Source organism: Carettochelys insculpta, chromosome 3, assembly GCF_033958435.1.
Source record: "Carettochelys insculpta isolate YL-2023 chromosome 3, ASM3395843v1, whole genome shotgun sequence".
Taxonomy (NCBI): domain Eukaryota; kingdom Metazoa; phylum Chordata; order Testudines; family Carettochelyidae; genus Carettochelys; species Carettochelys insculpta.
The window spans coordinates 195504304-195518987 of NC_134139.1; the positions used below are offsets into that span (position 1 = coordinate 195504304).

The 14684-nt window shown below is 45.5% G+C and overlaps 1 protein-coding gene across 1 annotated transcript in view; it reads left to right on the forward strand.

The window, feature by feature from the left end:
* Nucleotides 1-14684, forward strand: part of TNFRSF21 (TNF receptor superfamily member 21) — a 96958-nt gene that overhangs the window by 11122 nt on the left and 71152 nt on the right. The window contains exon 2 of the mRNA XM_074988999.1: nucleotides 13824-14475. Within this exon, the coding sequence (XP_074845100.1) occupies nucleotides 13824-14475 (652 nt within the window). The remainder of the gene's footprint in view (nucleotides 1-13823; nucleotides 14476-14684) is intronic.

Here is a 14684-nt window from a genome sequence, read left to right on the forward strand (position 1 = left end):
ATCCAATATACTCATTAGCTGTATCTTGCACAAGGTAGATTTTTCCGCATATTTTCTCACATAATCCATTCTTTGGTGTGTGAGTAATAAACTGAATTATGCTCTAAAATTTAGTTCATTATGCCTATGGTCCTGCAACTGTTGATATTAGAAGTATTAGGCATCTTGGTCAGCTAGTTAGAGCTGGTTTTTGACATTACTGAGTAAAGTCATGGGAATGAGAAATCTGTTATCAACACTGACTTAATGTTTAACTAATGTCCAATTGTAGTTTCTGGCTGTCACATTGTCATCACCCGAATCTTTCCCATGCTAATTTACACAAGCATTGTTAGCTTTGTGTGCTGGTTCAGGGAGTGGAGAACAAATGGAAAAACTGGACATTCTGGGCAGTTCTGGCTTCCAAACCTGTACCTTGGGCTTTTGTGACTGGCAGCCTGCACTCAATTGTCTTGCTAAAGGCTAGTTCTGGTACATGCCTACCAACCTAACTGACTGTGAGCTTCAGCTATTGATTTCTTATTTCCACCTAGTTAGTGCATGCACAGGTGAATTGGAGATGGGGCAGTGGCTGATACAGCTGGGTTTTCATCTGGCAAATTTGGTGTGAGTGCTCAGTGTACCAGAATCCCAGCTGTTCATTGGTGTACGCTTAATAGCTCTGTTTTAATTTATGGAAATGCTCCTGTGTTCTGGGTTAAATGCACAATAAACAAACTGACCCATTTGCTTCAAATGGCGCTCATGTTGACTAGAAAACGCTACATACAGGCAGCTTCCTTCTTTTTCTAGAAGTGTAGTTGTCTGTATTAACGCTTCAAATTGAAAATTGTTACTGAAGTATCCCAATTACTTGTATAGCAGTGGTGTACAGAGACCTCAGTGGAGATCTGGGCCCCACTGTCTTGTAGCATAAAGGACAGTCCACACATTAAGGATTAGTGCTTGTCTAAGTCTAGCATGCTGCAGTAGCATCACTGCAGCACTTCAGTGAAGGTACTAGCTAATTTGATAGGAGGGGTTCTGCTGAACTTCCCCATGAGGGGGGGACTAAGTTACCTGGAGAATTTGCTTGACCTAGTGCAGGGGTCAGCAACCAAAATATCAAGAAGAGCCATTTTTTTAGAATTCGGGTGAAAAACTCATTATTCAAGAGCTGCAAAGTATGTGAATGCCAGATGGTTCCCAATAAATAAAGTGAAATTGTACCTTATGTAACCCCTGTTTGAAGAATAGCATGCACACAGTGGTTTGCATGTGATGTATGTGTACAGCAGGACAGTCACAAAAATTTTACATATTCTGTTTTCTCCCACTTTACCACTGTCTTCCTGATTTTTCACTCCTGAGTCTTTTCTCTCTGTCTGGAGGATGGTGGGGGGAGTTAACCAACATTTCAAGGTGCATATCATTTGGTATTCAGATATGAGTTGTCACTTCTGGGCTTTTAGATGGTCACCATTTATCAAAAATCAAGTTTTTTTTTTTTTTTTTAACTTTGCATTTATAGAGTCTGGAGCCACAAAGAAGTCCTTAAAGAGATGTGTGCAGCTCCAGAGCCTGCAGGTTGCAGCCCCCTGGCCTAGTGCTATCAACTCCTGGGGTTAAGTATCAGAGAGGTAGCCATGTTACTGAATCCTCAAAAACAACAAAAAGTCCTGTGGCACCTTATAGACTAATGGAAATTTTGGAGCATAAGCTTTTGTGGGCAAAGACCCACTTAGTCAGATGCCTGAGTCTAGGGTTGGATCAGTTTAATGGAGTCTTTTGGGGGTGTGGACTTTTCACACATGCATGATTTAGTCATACTGACCTAATTTCCTATTATAGACTAGGGCTTTGAGAGTGGGAGGGACAGAGATTAGGTGCCACTCTGGACAAGAGGTGATAGAGCCGAAAAGAGACGCTGGACTCCAAGCTCAGAGTGCCAGGTTAGGTTCTTAGTCACTGGACCAGACTGAATGTACCGTGAGGAAGGTGCTCATAAATGGAAGAAATGAGCTAGCTAGTGATACTAGTGATTAGTGCATGATGTGAGTAATATATACCATTCCACAGCTTCTTCCTTTTGATCTGGGAAAACAGGAGTGCTCCCTTTCCTGTCTGAAAGTTAATCAAGTCCCACTGTTGCAGCAGAGTGGTTGGTTTGCTCTTGTGACGTGAAGGCCACCTTTCTGTTTAAAGCTTGGTTCTTCTAAGTGGTCTGAAATCTAGATGATTACCAAATTTCTGGGCAGTTTGAAAGGGGTCTCAAGGGGCAAAGGGTTTTGTTAATGATCCAGATTTGGGGCTGCTTGACCCAGGTGTTCCAAAGAACCAACCCCTTGGTGGGTGAGGAAGCCTTTTTATACAGTAAACACTTGAGTTACACTGGGGTTGTGTTCCTGCAACCCCAGTGTAATTTGAATTTTTCATGCAAGTCCGAGGGGAGAGGGAACCAGGCTGGCACTTGGTTCCCAGCTCCTGTCCGCTTGCGGGACTGGGAAACTGACCAGCTCACTAGGCCTGGTCAGTTTCCCGGCTGCTTCTCCCTGCCTTCCTCCAGTGGTGCAGCTGTCATCCTGACAGTCGCACCGCTGGGGGAAGACAGGGAGAAGGGGCCACAGAGCAGCTTCCATTTGTGCTTAACTTGTGTTAAAGTGAGTTATGCGGAACTTGAAGCTGCATGTTTCCAGTGTTTACTGTACTTGATTTTTGCTTCCAGATAGAGACCATTGTAAAGCTCAGGTCACTGTACCAGGTTTTAGGCATCTGAGTTACCTCAACAGGCTGTATGGCACCCACCACTTCTGGGGCGGGGGTCAAATTCCAACCTTATTTGGAAGAGTTGCTTCCCTGGTTGGGCATGGGACTGCGCTTGTGAGCCTGTTCACATGTCTAATAGCTTACATTGAACTCTCTGCGCAGACAGTTAATAGGATTTCTAGTCCTCAGTTATACACCAGCAGGATAGCTTAAGCCAGCTGGCGTCTGAGGCTGTGTGCATGTGCCAGGGTCTGGGAGGTCTGAACTCCTCTCACCGGTCTCCTAATATGAGCTGGGTTTTGGGGGACCTGGCCTTTCTGGGGTGTCTGAGCCCCCCTCCCAGTCTCCCTGTAAGCTAGATCTGGGGTTTGTGCTCCCCCAGTAGTGTCCAAGCCTGCTACATATCTTGTGTGCCTACCATAACCTATAGGGCCTGTTATATCTGTGGGGTCTCACCCCCATCCCTGGCCTCCCTTCTGAGTAAGGTTAGAGATGGGGTCCGAGCCCCGCCGCATGAGTCAGGATCTGGGAAAGTTGTGCCCTTCTGCATTGGGGAACTAGCAAGAAGCAGGTCTGACACATGCCCCAAGAACACGGGGCTGACATTGGGGTTAGGAGCTGATTATACCACAGTAAACACTTGATTTAATGGACTAATGGGAGGGACAGTTGTCCGTTAATCCCGAAAGTCTTTTAAATCCGAGGGTTTACAACCCCGGCTCCCGCAGCCCCAGTCCGTGTCTCCCTGCTTGCCCCCCGGCACCAGGGACTCACCAGACTGTGGCTGCTGGAGCCTGCTGCGTGGCTGGAGCTGGAGGAGCCGTCCTCAACACTGGAGCTGCTATGCGCCCCTCTCACCAGGGATGGGATGCATATGCAGGCAGACAGCACTTGCATATGTGCCCCAGCCCTGGTGGGAGGAGTGCATGGTGGCTTTGGTGTCAATGTCAGAGCCTCCAGCCACGCACAACAGTACGGCACCGGCGGCGGCCCCTCTGGGTGGCAGCGGTAAGTCTCAACTTTTTTTTTTGGACAGGGAGGACGGTGATAGGATTTTACAGATCCCAGCAGACGGTGGTTACAATGGGGTTGTCTGTTTCAGAAGTCCGCTAAATCGGGGATTGTAAAATCAAGGGTTTACTGCCCACACATCAGAGATCCTCTGGCAGCAGGAAGGGAACATCAAGTGACATGAATGGAGCCTGACACAGTCTGAGTTCATCTCCACCCGGTATTCGCCTAGCTGAGAACGTTTTTGTGAAAAAGGCGCCACTTAACGCCTCTGAGCCTGCAACTTTGAAGGCAGAAAACCATCTTGGTCAGGAAATTGAGAATAAGGTGGAACCTTCTGGGGGAAAAGTTGCTTCAGGCAAGGTTTTTTATTTGATTAGTGAGAAATGTAATCCGAACGCAACAGAATATTTGCCATCTTGGAGAAGGTGTGGACTGGGTAGGTTACAATGCCTGGGGCTGCAGTAAGCTTCTGCATGCTGGGGGTGGGTGGATGTGCGTGTGTGTGTGTGTGTGTACACATACAGCAGCAATGAGCAAAATGTGAATAGCTTTTTCCAGTGTCAACTAATTGCTTAATGGGATAGGAAGGAGAGGAAGAATAGAATGTTGATGTGGGGCGGCCCCATATTTTGGGGACTTAGAGGGTGTTGTTGTTATTTTAAATTTATACTGATAGGGTAAACTACCAAGTACTAATTTAACCATAGATTCCTCTGTTAAAGCAAAGGCCACATACTTATTCTATGAGGAGGCGGAGAAGGGAAGAGAGACCATTCTTCCCTCACAGACTTAGCTACTGTAACAACCATGAATGTTGAATAATGACAGAGCGATAGCCATGTTAGTCTGTATTCTATCAAAACAAAACAGCAGTCATGTAGGACTTCAACAAAATAATTTATTAGATGATGAGCTTTTGTGGGACAGACCCATTTCAGAACAGACTCTGTATGTAGCACAGCGGTCCAGAAATGATCGAGGTTGACAAATCAGAAGAGCAGAGGGGGTGTGAAGTGGGGAAGTTGAGTTAGATAAAACATCAAAGTATGTAAGAGTCCTTATAATGGGTGACGTAATTGCTGTCCTTGTTCAAACCAGGTGTTAATGCGTCAAATTTGAATATCCGTTAGTTCTGAGCAATTCCCTCTAGACGGTTGTTGAAGTCCCTTTTCAGAGGAGCACAAATTTTAATGGAGTGGGCCATTCTGTTAAAGACCTGAAGGTGCTGGCTGTCAGGTTTGTGTATTTGGAGTTGTTTTTTTTTTTCTGTTCTATGTCCCTTTATTCTTCACTAAAGAGTGTTTGCAGTTGGTCCTATGTACATGGTGTGTGGGCATTGTGGGCACATGATGACATAAATGATGTTAGTTGAGGAACAGGAGAATGTGCCCATGATTCTGTAATTACCATGGCTAGGTCCAGTGATGGTATCTCCAGAATACATATGTGAACAAAGTTGGCAATGGGGCTTGTTACAAGGAAAAGTTCCAGGATAGTGCTGCATGACTGCTTGTTTGTTTTAACCATGTACGTATGTAGGATTGTAGCCAAAAAACTTCTGTCACCAACAGAAGTTGATCTAATGAAATATGTTGCGTCAGTCACCTTGTCTCTGTTACAGCTATACAATAAAATAGTTTTGGGACATAGACAATCCGTGAGATTTCTCTTACCATCTCTTTTAATAGCTGCATGCATTTCAGAGCACGACTTGTCCCCGTACCGCTAAAGAAAATGTGTAGGAGCAGGAGGAACAAAGAAGCAGCTCATAACAATCCTAAGGCCCACTACAAAGACACTGTAGTGGGACAAAAATCAGGAAATAGTTATGGTGAACAGGAAATAAGGAGTTATAGCCTTACGCCCTTGACTGTGTCCTCTATGAGCAATGTCTCAACTGCCCCTTCCCCCCGCAGTTCTGTCTCTCTCACAACACTCTTGGACGTACCCTGCTGGACCATGGATGTTGCTGGACCAGAGATTCTTAGATAAAAGAGGTTTAACCTGTATCTGTAAAAGTACTGTCAAAAGCACAAACTACAGAGATTTGCTGATTTTGTTGTAGGAGGCACAACATCTTCACATAAATCTTGGCAGAGTCCTCCCTTAATAAGGTGAAGCCTTGCATACTGTAATTCAAATGTTGGAGACTTTATAAAACTGTTGTCCAGAGACCAGAGCTGAAAATGTGGTAAATTTAGTGCCGTTACCACTGGGAAAAAGTATAAAAAACATCAGTGTTTTTTTTTTTTTTTTTTAAAGCAAATCCTGCTTAGAATAAAAAAAAAAACAAAAAAACCTGCTTGGAATACATTTGCTGTTTGTTGCTCCTCCTGACATGGGTAAGAACAGTCTTCAGGCTCAGATCTGCAAACCTGTCACGTGGGGCTTTTACCCAACATTGTTTGCAGTGATTCTTAAATATAAAGAGAGGAGACCTTCTCTCAAACTTTGTGTTATGGAACACAACAATCTTGGATCAGGCTGCCAAAATACAGGGTGTGTACCCCCAAATGGTGTTATGTTCCATCATTAGATTTTTGCCAAGTCAACAAGTGTGCACTTCCAAAATACCGGGCTGATTATTAGAAACCCACGAACAGTCTCAGGCCCTGTAGCCTCTCATGTATTACCCAGACAGCCCAGATGTCTGTAATAAATGATCATTGAAACCAAAAGTCACATATAAGGATCCTTCTTGTTCCAAAGAATCAGACACATTGCCCAGATCTAAATCTATGTTGGATGTTTCCCCAAAATCATGCCAGTAACCAGTCCTCTAGTAACTATAAACTAAAGACAAGCAGTGCTACAGTGCACCTTAAAGACTAACAAATTTGATAGGTCATGAGCTTTTGTGGGTAAGACCTGTTTTTCTAAGTCTGTAAGGTGTTACAGGACTTGTAGCTTGTTTGTGAAGCTACAGACTAACCTCTGAGACTACAAACTAAGGGTTCCTTAATATAAAAAAGTGAAGACAATTAAGAGGTTAAAATGAATCATGTATGTGACAACTGATTTCAGAGTTTGTAGATCAGGATAATAATGACATTAAATCTGCCAGTTTTTGTAGTAGATTTTGCTGATCCATCCAAAAAAAAAAGCTCAGCTGTAGAGTCTTAGTCTTTCCATCAATCTTTTGTGAATCCCAAGTAATTACTTGGGGGAGCTCCATTCAATGGCTCATACTTCCCATTAAAGTTCAGCAGATGGGGGAGAACAGTAACAGAGAGGTAGCCGTGTTAGTTTGTAGCTTAACAAAATAAAAAAGCAGTCAGGTACCGCTTTTAAGACTAACAAAACAATGTTATTAGGTAGTGACCTTTCCTGGGGCAGACCCACTTCTCCAGAGCTGCAGATGGTTTCAGTACAGCACTACCATCTGCAGCTCTGGAGAAGTGGGTCTGCCCCGGGAAAGGTCACTACCTAATAAAATTGTTTTGTTAGTATTAAAAGTGGTACATGACTGCTTTTTTTTTTTGTTAAGGTGGTGGAGAAGGCAGGATCAAGCGGGAAGTCTTTTTCTTAACCAAAAGAAATGTTCTGAGCACAGCATGTGTTGGAAGCCTCCTCATTGCTGAGCCCACCAGGGACCCACACTTTGAAGTTAACGTTCTATTTCCTGAGGATATTAAAATAATTCAGCTACACTCATTTTAAAAAGAGGCAGTTGCTGGTCATTGACGATATCAAGGCTAGATAAGCTGAAGACACTATAGGTAATATTCATTAGATTCAAACAATATGTACACTCTTTGATCTTAAGGTTAATTAAAGTTACAGGATATAGACACACTGTGCTTTCCTTGATCTTTTATGAATAGAAATGGGCCCTGGTCTATTAGCCTCCTTTAACATCTCTTTGATGCCCACAAATAAGTGAATTGTCTTGATTACATTTGCAGTATCTTAATATGCCTTTAAGGATCACACACAGCCAGTGAAGTACCCTGCCCTGGTTTGCTACCATCCTACCACCTATGGTTGGGTGTTAGTGAGATCAGGTGGGCTCACTGCTGCTTTGATAAAATCCTGTGTATAGCTGAACTGCTGCAAAATGGCTCTGAGCTAAATTCTGCCCCGGTGTGCTCATATAACTCCTACTGGAAGTCACCAGTGTCAGTTTGTTTGGGTTAATTTATTGGCGTGCTTGCCAGAAAATTACCACAGCGAGGGGAAGACAATACAAATTAAAGGGCTTAGTATGGGTTAGGCCACATAACGTGCCCATGTATGTAATTGTGCAGTTGATTGTGAAGGGTTATGTGAAATAAATTGTAAGTAGAGTTGCCTATCCCTTTTAGAAGCCTAGTAACTTGTATGCTCATGCAGAGGTGTGGGCCAGCAGTGGCCTGCAACTGTGTCGTGTTGTAAAACATGTGGACATGCAATCCCTCTAAACTGTAAATCCCACCATTCAGCGTTCTACCTTGACCAGAGCAGCCTTCTCCAATCCACTCCTTCCCTTTGTGTAATCAGGGGAATGCATATGTATTCTGCTACAGTTCAGTGAGACTTGGTTCCCTGGAAGCCTGGTGGGTTGCTAAGATAGCTCTGGGGTTGGGCAAAGTCTGGGAAAATCTAACGTAGAAAATACTAGGTTTTTTTTGTCTTTTTAAGAAGAACCCTCTTTTCAGTCAATTGAGTCTGTTTTTATTGAGCTGCCTTTCAAGACCATTAATAAACCAATATTTTGAAACATTTCTTTCCTCTCTATCGCTACTAGACAGCGTGTAAAATACCTTGCAAGGTGTTACCTCCATCTTGCCCCCATTTTAGTTTACAATGATATATCCTTACTTGCCTCAAGATATCCACTGAGCCACTCTGCTTGCTCCCTCACCCAATTTTGCTCTTTCATGCTGGGCAGCAGAATTCTGAGAGGCAGAAAAGGCCTTACACCAGCTACAGCTAGTACCTGTGCTGTTTGGACCTTCTCTTTGGAAAAGTATATCTTGTGGCTTTCTGAAATCTTTACCCTTTTTCCTCCCACTCCCAGACAAAACTCTACCCTTCTTGACGCACTGGAAAGCAGTGAGTGGCTTCCTTTTACCATTTGCCTGGCCAAAATCTCTTCCCTGGATGGGGCTAGATTTTAAACCCTGTCAACAAATACATAATCTGAAAGAGCAAAGCATATATTTTCCTTATGCTAGAGGCGGACAGCAAATCAAAGGCAGGTCAATATCGGTTGGACCATTTGAGCTGTGGGGGGGTAGGGGGGAGGGAGGTATTCTTTCACTAACAGATAAAGCGCCCTGTAGGCTGTGTTTATAGCTTCCATAGTGGTGTCGTACCCTGAGGACTTGTCTACTTTAGAGGCTCTGCAGGGCATCACTAGGGCACTGCAGCTGCGTCAATGTGGTGGTGCAGTGTTGATGCTTCTATGGCACTGGGAGAGTTTTTCTGTTGTGGTAGTTAATCCACCTGTTTGAAAGACACAAGCTAGACTGGTGGCGGAATTCTTCCGTTGACCCTAGTGGTGTTTATGCCGCGGTTTAGGTTGGCTTTAGGAAGCATGGTTTGGGGGGTGAGATTTTCCTGCGCTACCTAGCTAAGTCAGCCTAAGTTCTATGTGTAGACCAGGCCCAAGTATGGAGTTTCCCTTTCTGTAGCAAGAGACTTTATTTCTGTACTGGGAAGGGGATGAGTTTTTGTTATCTTATATTTACTGTCAGAACAATCGTTTGATGTACTGGCAGGTCAGCTGAAGCAGCCTTGTCAACTTCTGTACGTAAGTAATCGCTCCTTTATAAAATATTATGTGTTTTGTAGATATCCTTGGCTGTGAATTATTTAGCTGAGGAAATGCAAATGTGCTAGACTGAGCACACTTTTCCAGGAAGCCGGAGACTGCACCAAAAATGATGCAGTATAATTTGTTGTTCCACTGGTAACATTTTTGCAGAGTCATGTTTGTTGGGTTTTAAATGTATTTTCTCTTGGCTGATTTCCCAGAATAGGTAGCAGAGCAAGAGCCAGTAGCTATATAATACAGCAAAGTGATGTATGACCTCAGCTGGTTGATTAAAATACATTGGTTTTATTAGTCTCAACCCCAGTATTCTTTTCAGTATTTAATTAATCTTTCATCAGTGTAATAACTGAACTCCCAAACTTGGTTTCTAAAGTAGTAGCTTTCAACCCGTGGTCTGCAGACCTCAGCAGTTCTGCACACTTTCTTGTGTAAGGTTTCCAAAAGGGTCTGCAACTCTTCTCAAGTAATTTTGACTTTGATAAATAAATCTCACCTGTCCATGTTGTAACTTCAGTAACCTCTTTCATACACAGCATTCAGTTATCCGGAAGTTTCAAATAACCAGCATTTTACCCATAAGTAAATTTTAGTTACTTTTTCCATATGTACAGTATCGTAAAAGTAAATACAAATACAGCAAATGTGGTATAAGTTTACATTGTTCAATACTACTGTTGTGGGTAACTAAAGTACTCTGTATGCATTTGTTTCTTAATACCTAATCTTGATTTGCTTCAGTGTTAGGCATTGCTAGGTGTATCTCTCTATTACCCAGAATAGCCAAATATCCAGCAACTTCCCATTCCCAGGGCTGACAGATATGAAAGACTTTACTGTATGTTAAAGTTGTCTTCAGGAACTCTACACTTCTCACATGATACCCTACGATGGGGTATGGTGTTTCAATGGCCTTCTCCACTGATACTCTTTCTGTTCGAATTGGATTTTATATTCCATGGGCACCAGTCTTCCCAGTAAATTGTGCACTTGTGCAGCTGTTCAGGTGAAATTCAAATCTCCCAGCTGATGAGCAGACTGCCACCAGCTTGTTTTTTGTGTTGCTATTGGTGGTACATATTTGCATGTGCATTGGTGCACAAAAAATTTATTCTACACATGAATGGAAAACCTTAGAGTGAACATTGATTGATTGGTACCTCTTATCTGAAATCAATAGGAGACTTGGTACGCTTGCCTACATTTGAAGAGTGAAAGCTGGGGTAACCAAGTAAGTGTGTGTGTGTGCAGAATGAAGTCCTGGACACACACAGAAAATTTTAAGTATCGAAGAATAATTCACAATCTCAGTTTAGTCAGAATCAAATCCTGGTTTGCTGCATGGCAGTTCAGTGCCTTAAAAAAATGTTGCTGTTAGCCCAAATAACTGTAATGGGGAATGGAACCCATGTCCCATGTGCAGCACAAGTGCATTACAGCAAGATATAGGGTGTGACTAACAACGTATAAGACATAATTTTTATCCGTTTAAACAGGATTTGTCTTGCCACATTTAGGGCCATCTGAAAGTCAGTATCTTAATGCAATGCCTCGATCATAGCAGTTTGAGGCTAAAACACTAATACAATGGCATGTATTAACAAACTCCTGTTATCAATCCTGAATTTTATTTTATTATAGTGTGAAAAACTTAGTAACTTAATCCAGTTTTAAAACATGTTGGTGTGGAGGTCTGCCTGCCTTTTATGTGAATGAATGTGACTCACTGGTCCAATTGCTGGTCAGTTTGCAAAACCTCTCTGTCCCTATATTTGGGGCTGATATGCACAATTTCTTCAGCATCTGCTTTTGTTACTTAATAGAGAGGTACGCCAGCATGTCTGTCAACAGAGTTATGTTAGTTTCACTCCATAGAGCAGGGCTGGGGAATCTTCTTTTCTATCAGGGGCCACTGACCCGCATAAAAATCAGTTGGGGCTGCACATAAGTAACCAAAAAAGCCATCTCTCTCATGCTCAACTCAGGGCACTGGGTGCCTGTAGGTGTCCGGAGCTAGGGCAGTGCCTGTAGCTCCGGAGGGGACCGCAGCCACACTGGCGGTCCTGGGAGGCCCAGCCCTTGGCTCAGGGCGGCATAGCAACAAAAGGGTTGCAACACAGGCCCAGCCCTTCCTTCAGGGCGGTGCAGCAACAAAAAGGGTTACAAGACAGGCCCAGCCTTTCCTTCAGGGTGGGCAGCAGTTCACAGTTTATAGTACAAGCCCGGCCCAGCCCTCAGTTTGGGGCGGGGCAGCAGTACCAGGGTTTGGAGCACAAGCCCAGCAAGGGCTTAGCCTGTGAAGGAGGTGGGTAGGGGGTCGCAGGCCCTCCCACTCCACTGCGACCTGGCCCGGGGCCCTGTGGGTCGCTTACACATGACCACAGCGGTGGGGATCCAGGCCCCAACACAACGCCATGGGTTCTGGTGCAGCATTCCCTGGGCCACTTCCTACTTCCACCTCCGTTGGGGGAAGGTCCCAGTCCATCTGGTCAGGGGGTCCCGCGGGGTCGGCTTCATCCAAGTCGTCTACCTTTGGGGCTCCGGCCAGTCAGTCATGTCCACATCATTGGGGTAGTCTGGCGGTGGTAGCACGGTGGGCCCGAGGCAATCCTGGGCCTGGGGGCTGCAGGGGCCCGCCAGAGCTCCGGGGCAGGCCGCTCCTGGGGCCTCAGGGTCGCTAGCCCTCGTTGGACTGGCAGGACCCAGGGTTTCCTTCAAGGCGGGGGGTCTCTACCGGCGCAAGGGTCCTGGCAGGTCTGGGAAGTCTGGGTAGTCCCCCTGGGGCATCTGGATCCGTGGTTGCTCTAGGCCGCTGGGGGCTTGCTACTCCGGCCCGGCCGGGCGGCGGCACACCCTCTGTCCCTGGTGCCGGGGAGCTTGCGCAGGCCCTCCCTCCCTGCCTGGAGGCCCAGGCTTTAATGGGTCCCGAGCCCTGCCCCTGGCCCTTCTGGCTCTAGGCCCTGCTCTCGGAGGGGCAGGCCCCTGGTGTTCTGGCTCCGGGCCCGCCCACCTGGGCTTCTGTGCAGCCTCCTCTGCCTCTGAGTCAGCGGTGGCTCACTACAGTGCCACTCACGCTCGAGCCCCACAGGAAGGGAGGCACCAAGCTCAGAGATTTGCCATGGCCCACATCAAAGTAAGCTGGGTTGTAAATCTAGCCCGTGGGCTGTAGGTCCCTCAGCTTTGCCGTCGAGCGTAGACACAGTGTATGGTGACAGACGAGTTTTTGTGTCCCCACAGTTTGCTGTGTTGATGGAATCTCTCTTTAGTTGAGCTAGCTCCGTCGGCACTGGAGTTTGTATTGGCATAGCCGTGTGGGTGAGGTTCGGGGAAGTGTATCGGGGTTTTTAGCATGTTCCTGACTGCTGGAGCTCTGTCAGCCCAACTAAAGTATAGTGCAAGTCTTAGTTGAAACTCTCACCTCCAAAATGTAAAGCTATTGTGCACTCCTCTGTTTGGAGCATTAAGTGTATACTGCTGAAATTCATGGTGTTTAAAAACAACTTGCAGGTCATCTAGTCTTATTTCGGTTGTAGTCCCTTCAGGATGGGAGGTAGTGCTTACATTGTGCTACTCAGACTAAATGGAAGGTGCTATAAGCACATTTGCCTCAACATTGCTTTAAAGTCCACTCCTTGTTGCAGCCAGGCACCAGATAAATACAGTACATCAGGGTGGCCAGCCAGTTACAGATAAGGGCCAAAATAGCTGTGGATAGAGCCACATACATATACATACAAGTACATGTATAAAAATGAATATAAATGCATGGCTCAATGCCCTCCCCATTCCTACAGAGCCAGGCACCCTCAGCCCCCTGCTCTAACCCCACCCCCTCTCATCCCCCTGGATCCAGGCCCCCCAACATCCGTTCTCCCCCTGCTCTAACCCAGTGCCTGGGTCTCACTGCAGCCAGGCACGTCTCTCTTCAGGTGCCAGGGCACGTGCGAAGAGTGGCGGTGAGCAGTCCAGGCATGCAGCTCTGAGCAGGAGCCACGTTTCGTGGAGCAAAGGCCCACATACAGCTCGAGCCGTGGGTCAGCCACTCCTGCTGTACATCCATTCTCTCTTCTGCTAAACACTAGCCAGAGTGGTTGGTTCTTCCCTAAATATTAACTAGAACTTCATCTTGGCCTCCCTCCTCTGTGGTCTGCCCTCAGTTGCTGGGAACAGCTGAGCCTGTCTCAGTTCCATATGGTTACCTTGGATGATTGTCCTTTGTTATCTAAATACTTGTTGGTGAGGGGATGGAGCCAACTTAGGACTCACTGTAACTGTTTGTTTATTGATATCTTGCATATTTCTCTTTCAGGTGCTTGTGTTCTTTGGCACCACTGGTGCTCAGTCAAAGCTGACTTCTCAACAAAACGCCATAAGCCTCTCTAGCAAATATCACCACCTTGACCGTGCCACCAACAAGGAGCTGATCTGTGACAAATGTCCAGCAGGATCCTACGTGTCTAAGCACTGCACAAAGACAACCTTAAGAGAGTGTAGCCCCTGTGCACATGGTACCTTTACTAAGCATGAGACTGGTATAGAGAGATGCCACGTTTGTCGCAAACCTTGCGAACTGCCAATGGTTGAGAAAACACCCTGTACTGGCTTTACTGACCGCGAGTGCACTTGCCCATCCAGCACATTTCAGTTTAATGACACCTGTTTCCCTTATTCAGTCTGCCCTGTTGGTTGGGGTGTGCGGAAAAAAGGAACGGAGACTGAAGATGTTAAATGTAAACCTTGCCCTCGTGGTACCTTTTCTGATGTGCCTTCCAGTGTGATGAGATGCAAAATGTACATGAACTGCTTGAAGAAGAACATGGTAGTGATAAAGGCAGGAACAAAGGAAAGTGATAACACCTGTGGGTTTCTGTCATCTCTTCCTAACACAGTTGTGTCTTCATATGGTCCAGAAGAGGATGATGTAAATGCCGACGTTCCATCTACCACTTACGTTCCCGAAGGTAAATTTTTCCCTCTAAAAGGATGTAATTTAAGCCTGTTTTGTTGCTGCAGTGAAGCAAGGATCCAGCTGTTCAGTTTGGGGGACCCAACTGTACAACTCTAGTCGTCTTCATGCTGTTAAAACTGCATTTGCTGTTGCACCATTGATGGGCTCAAACTGTGCTGCTGCTCTCTAAGGCTATAACATAGTTTGGAAACATGCTAAAAA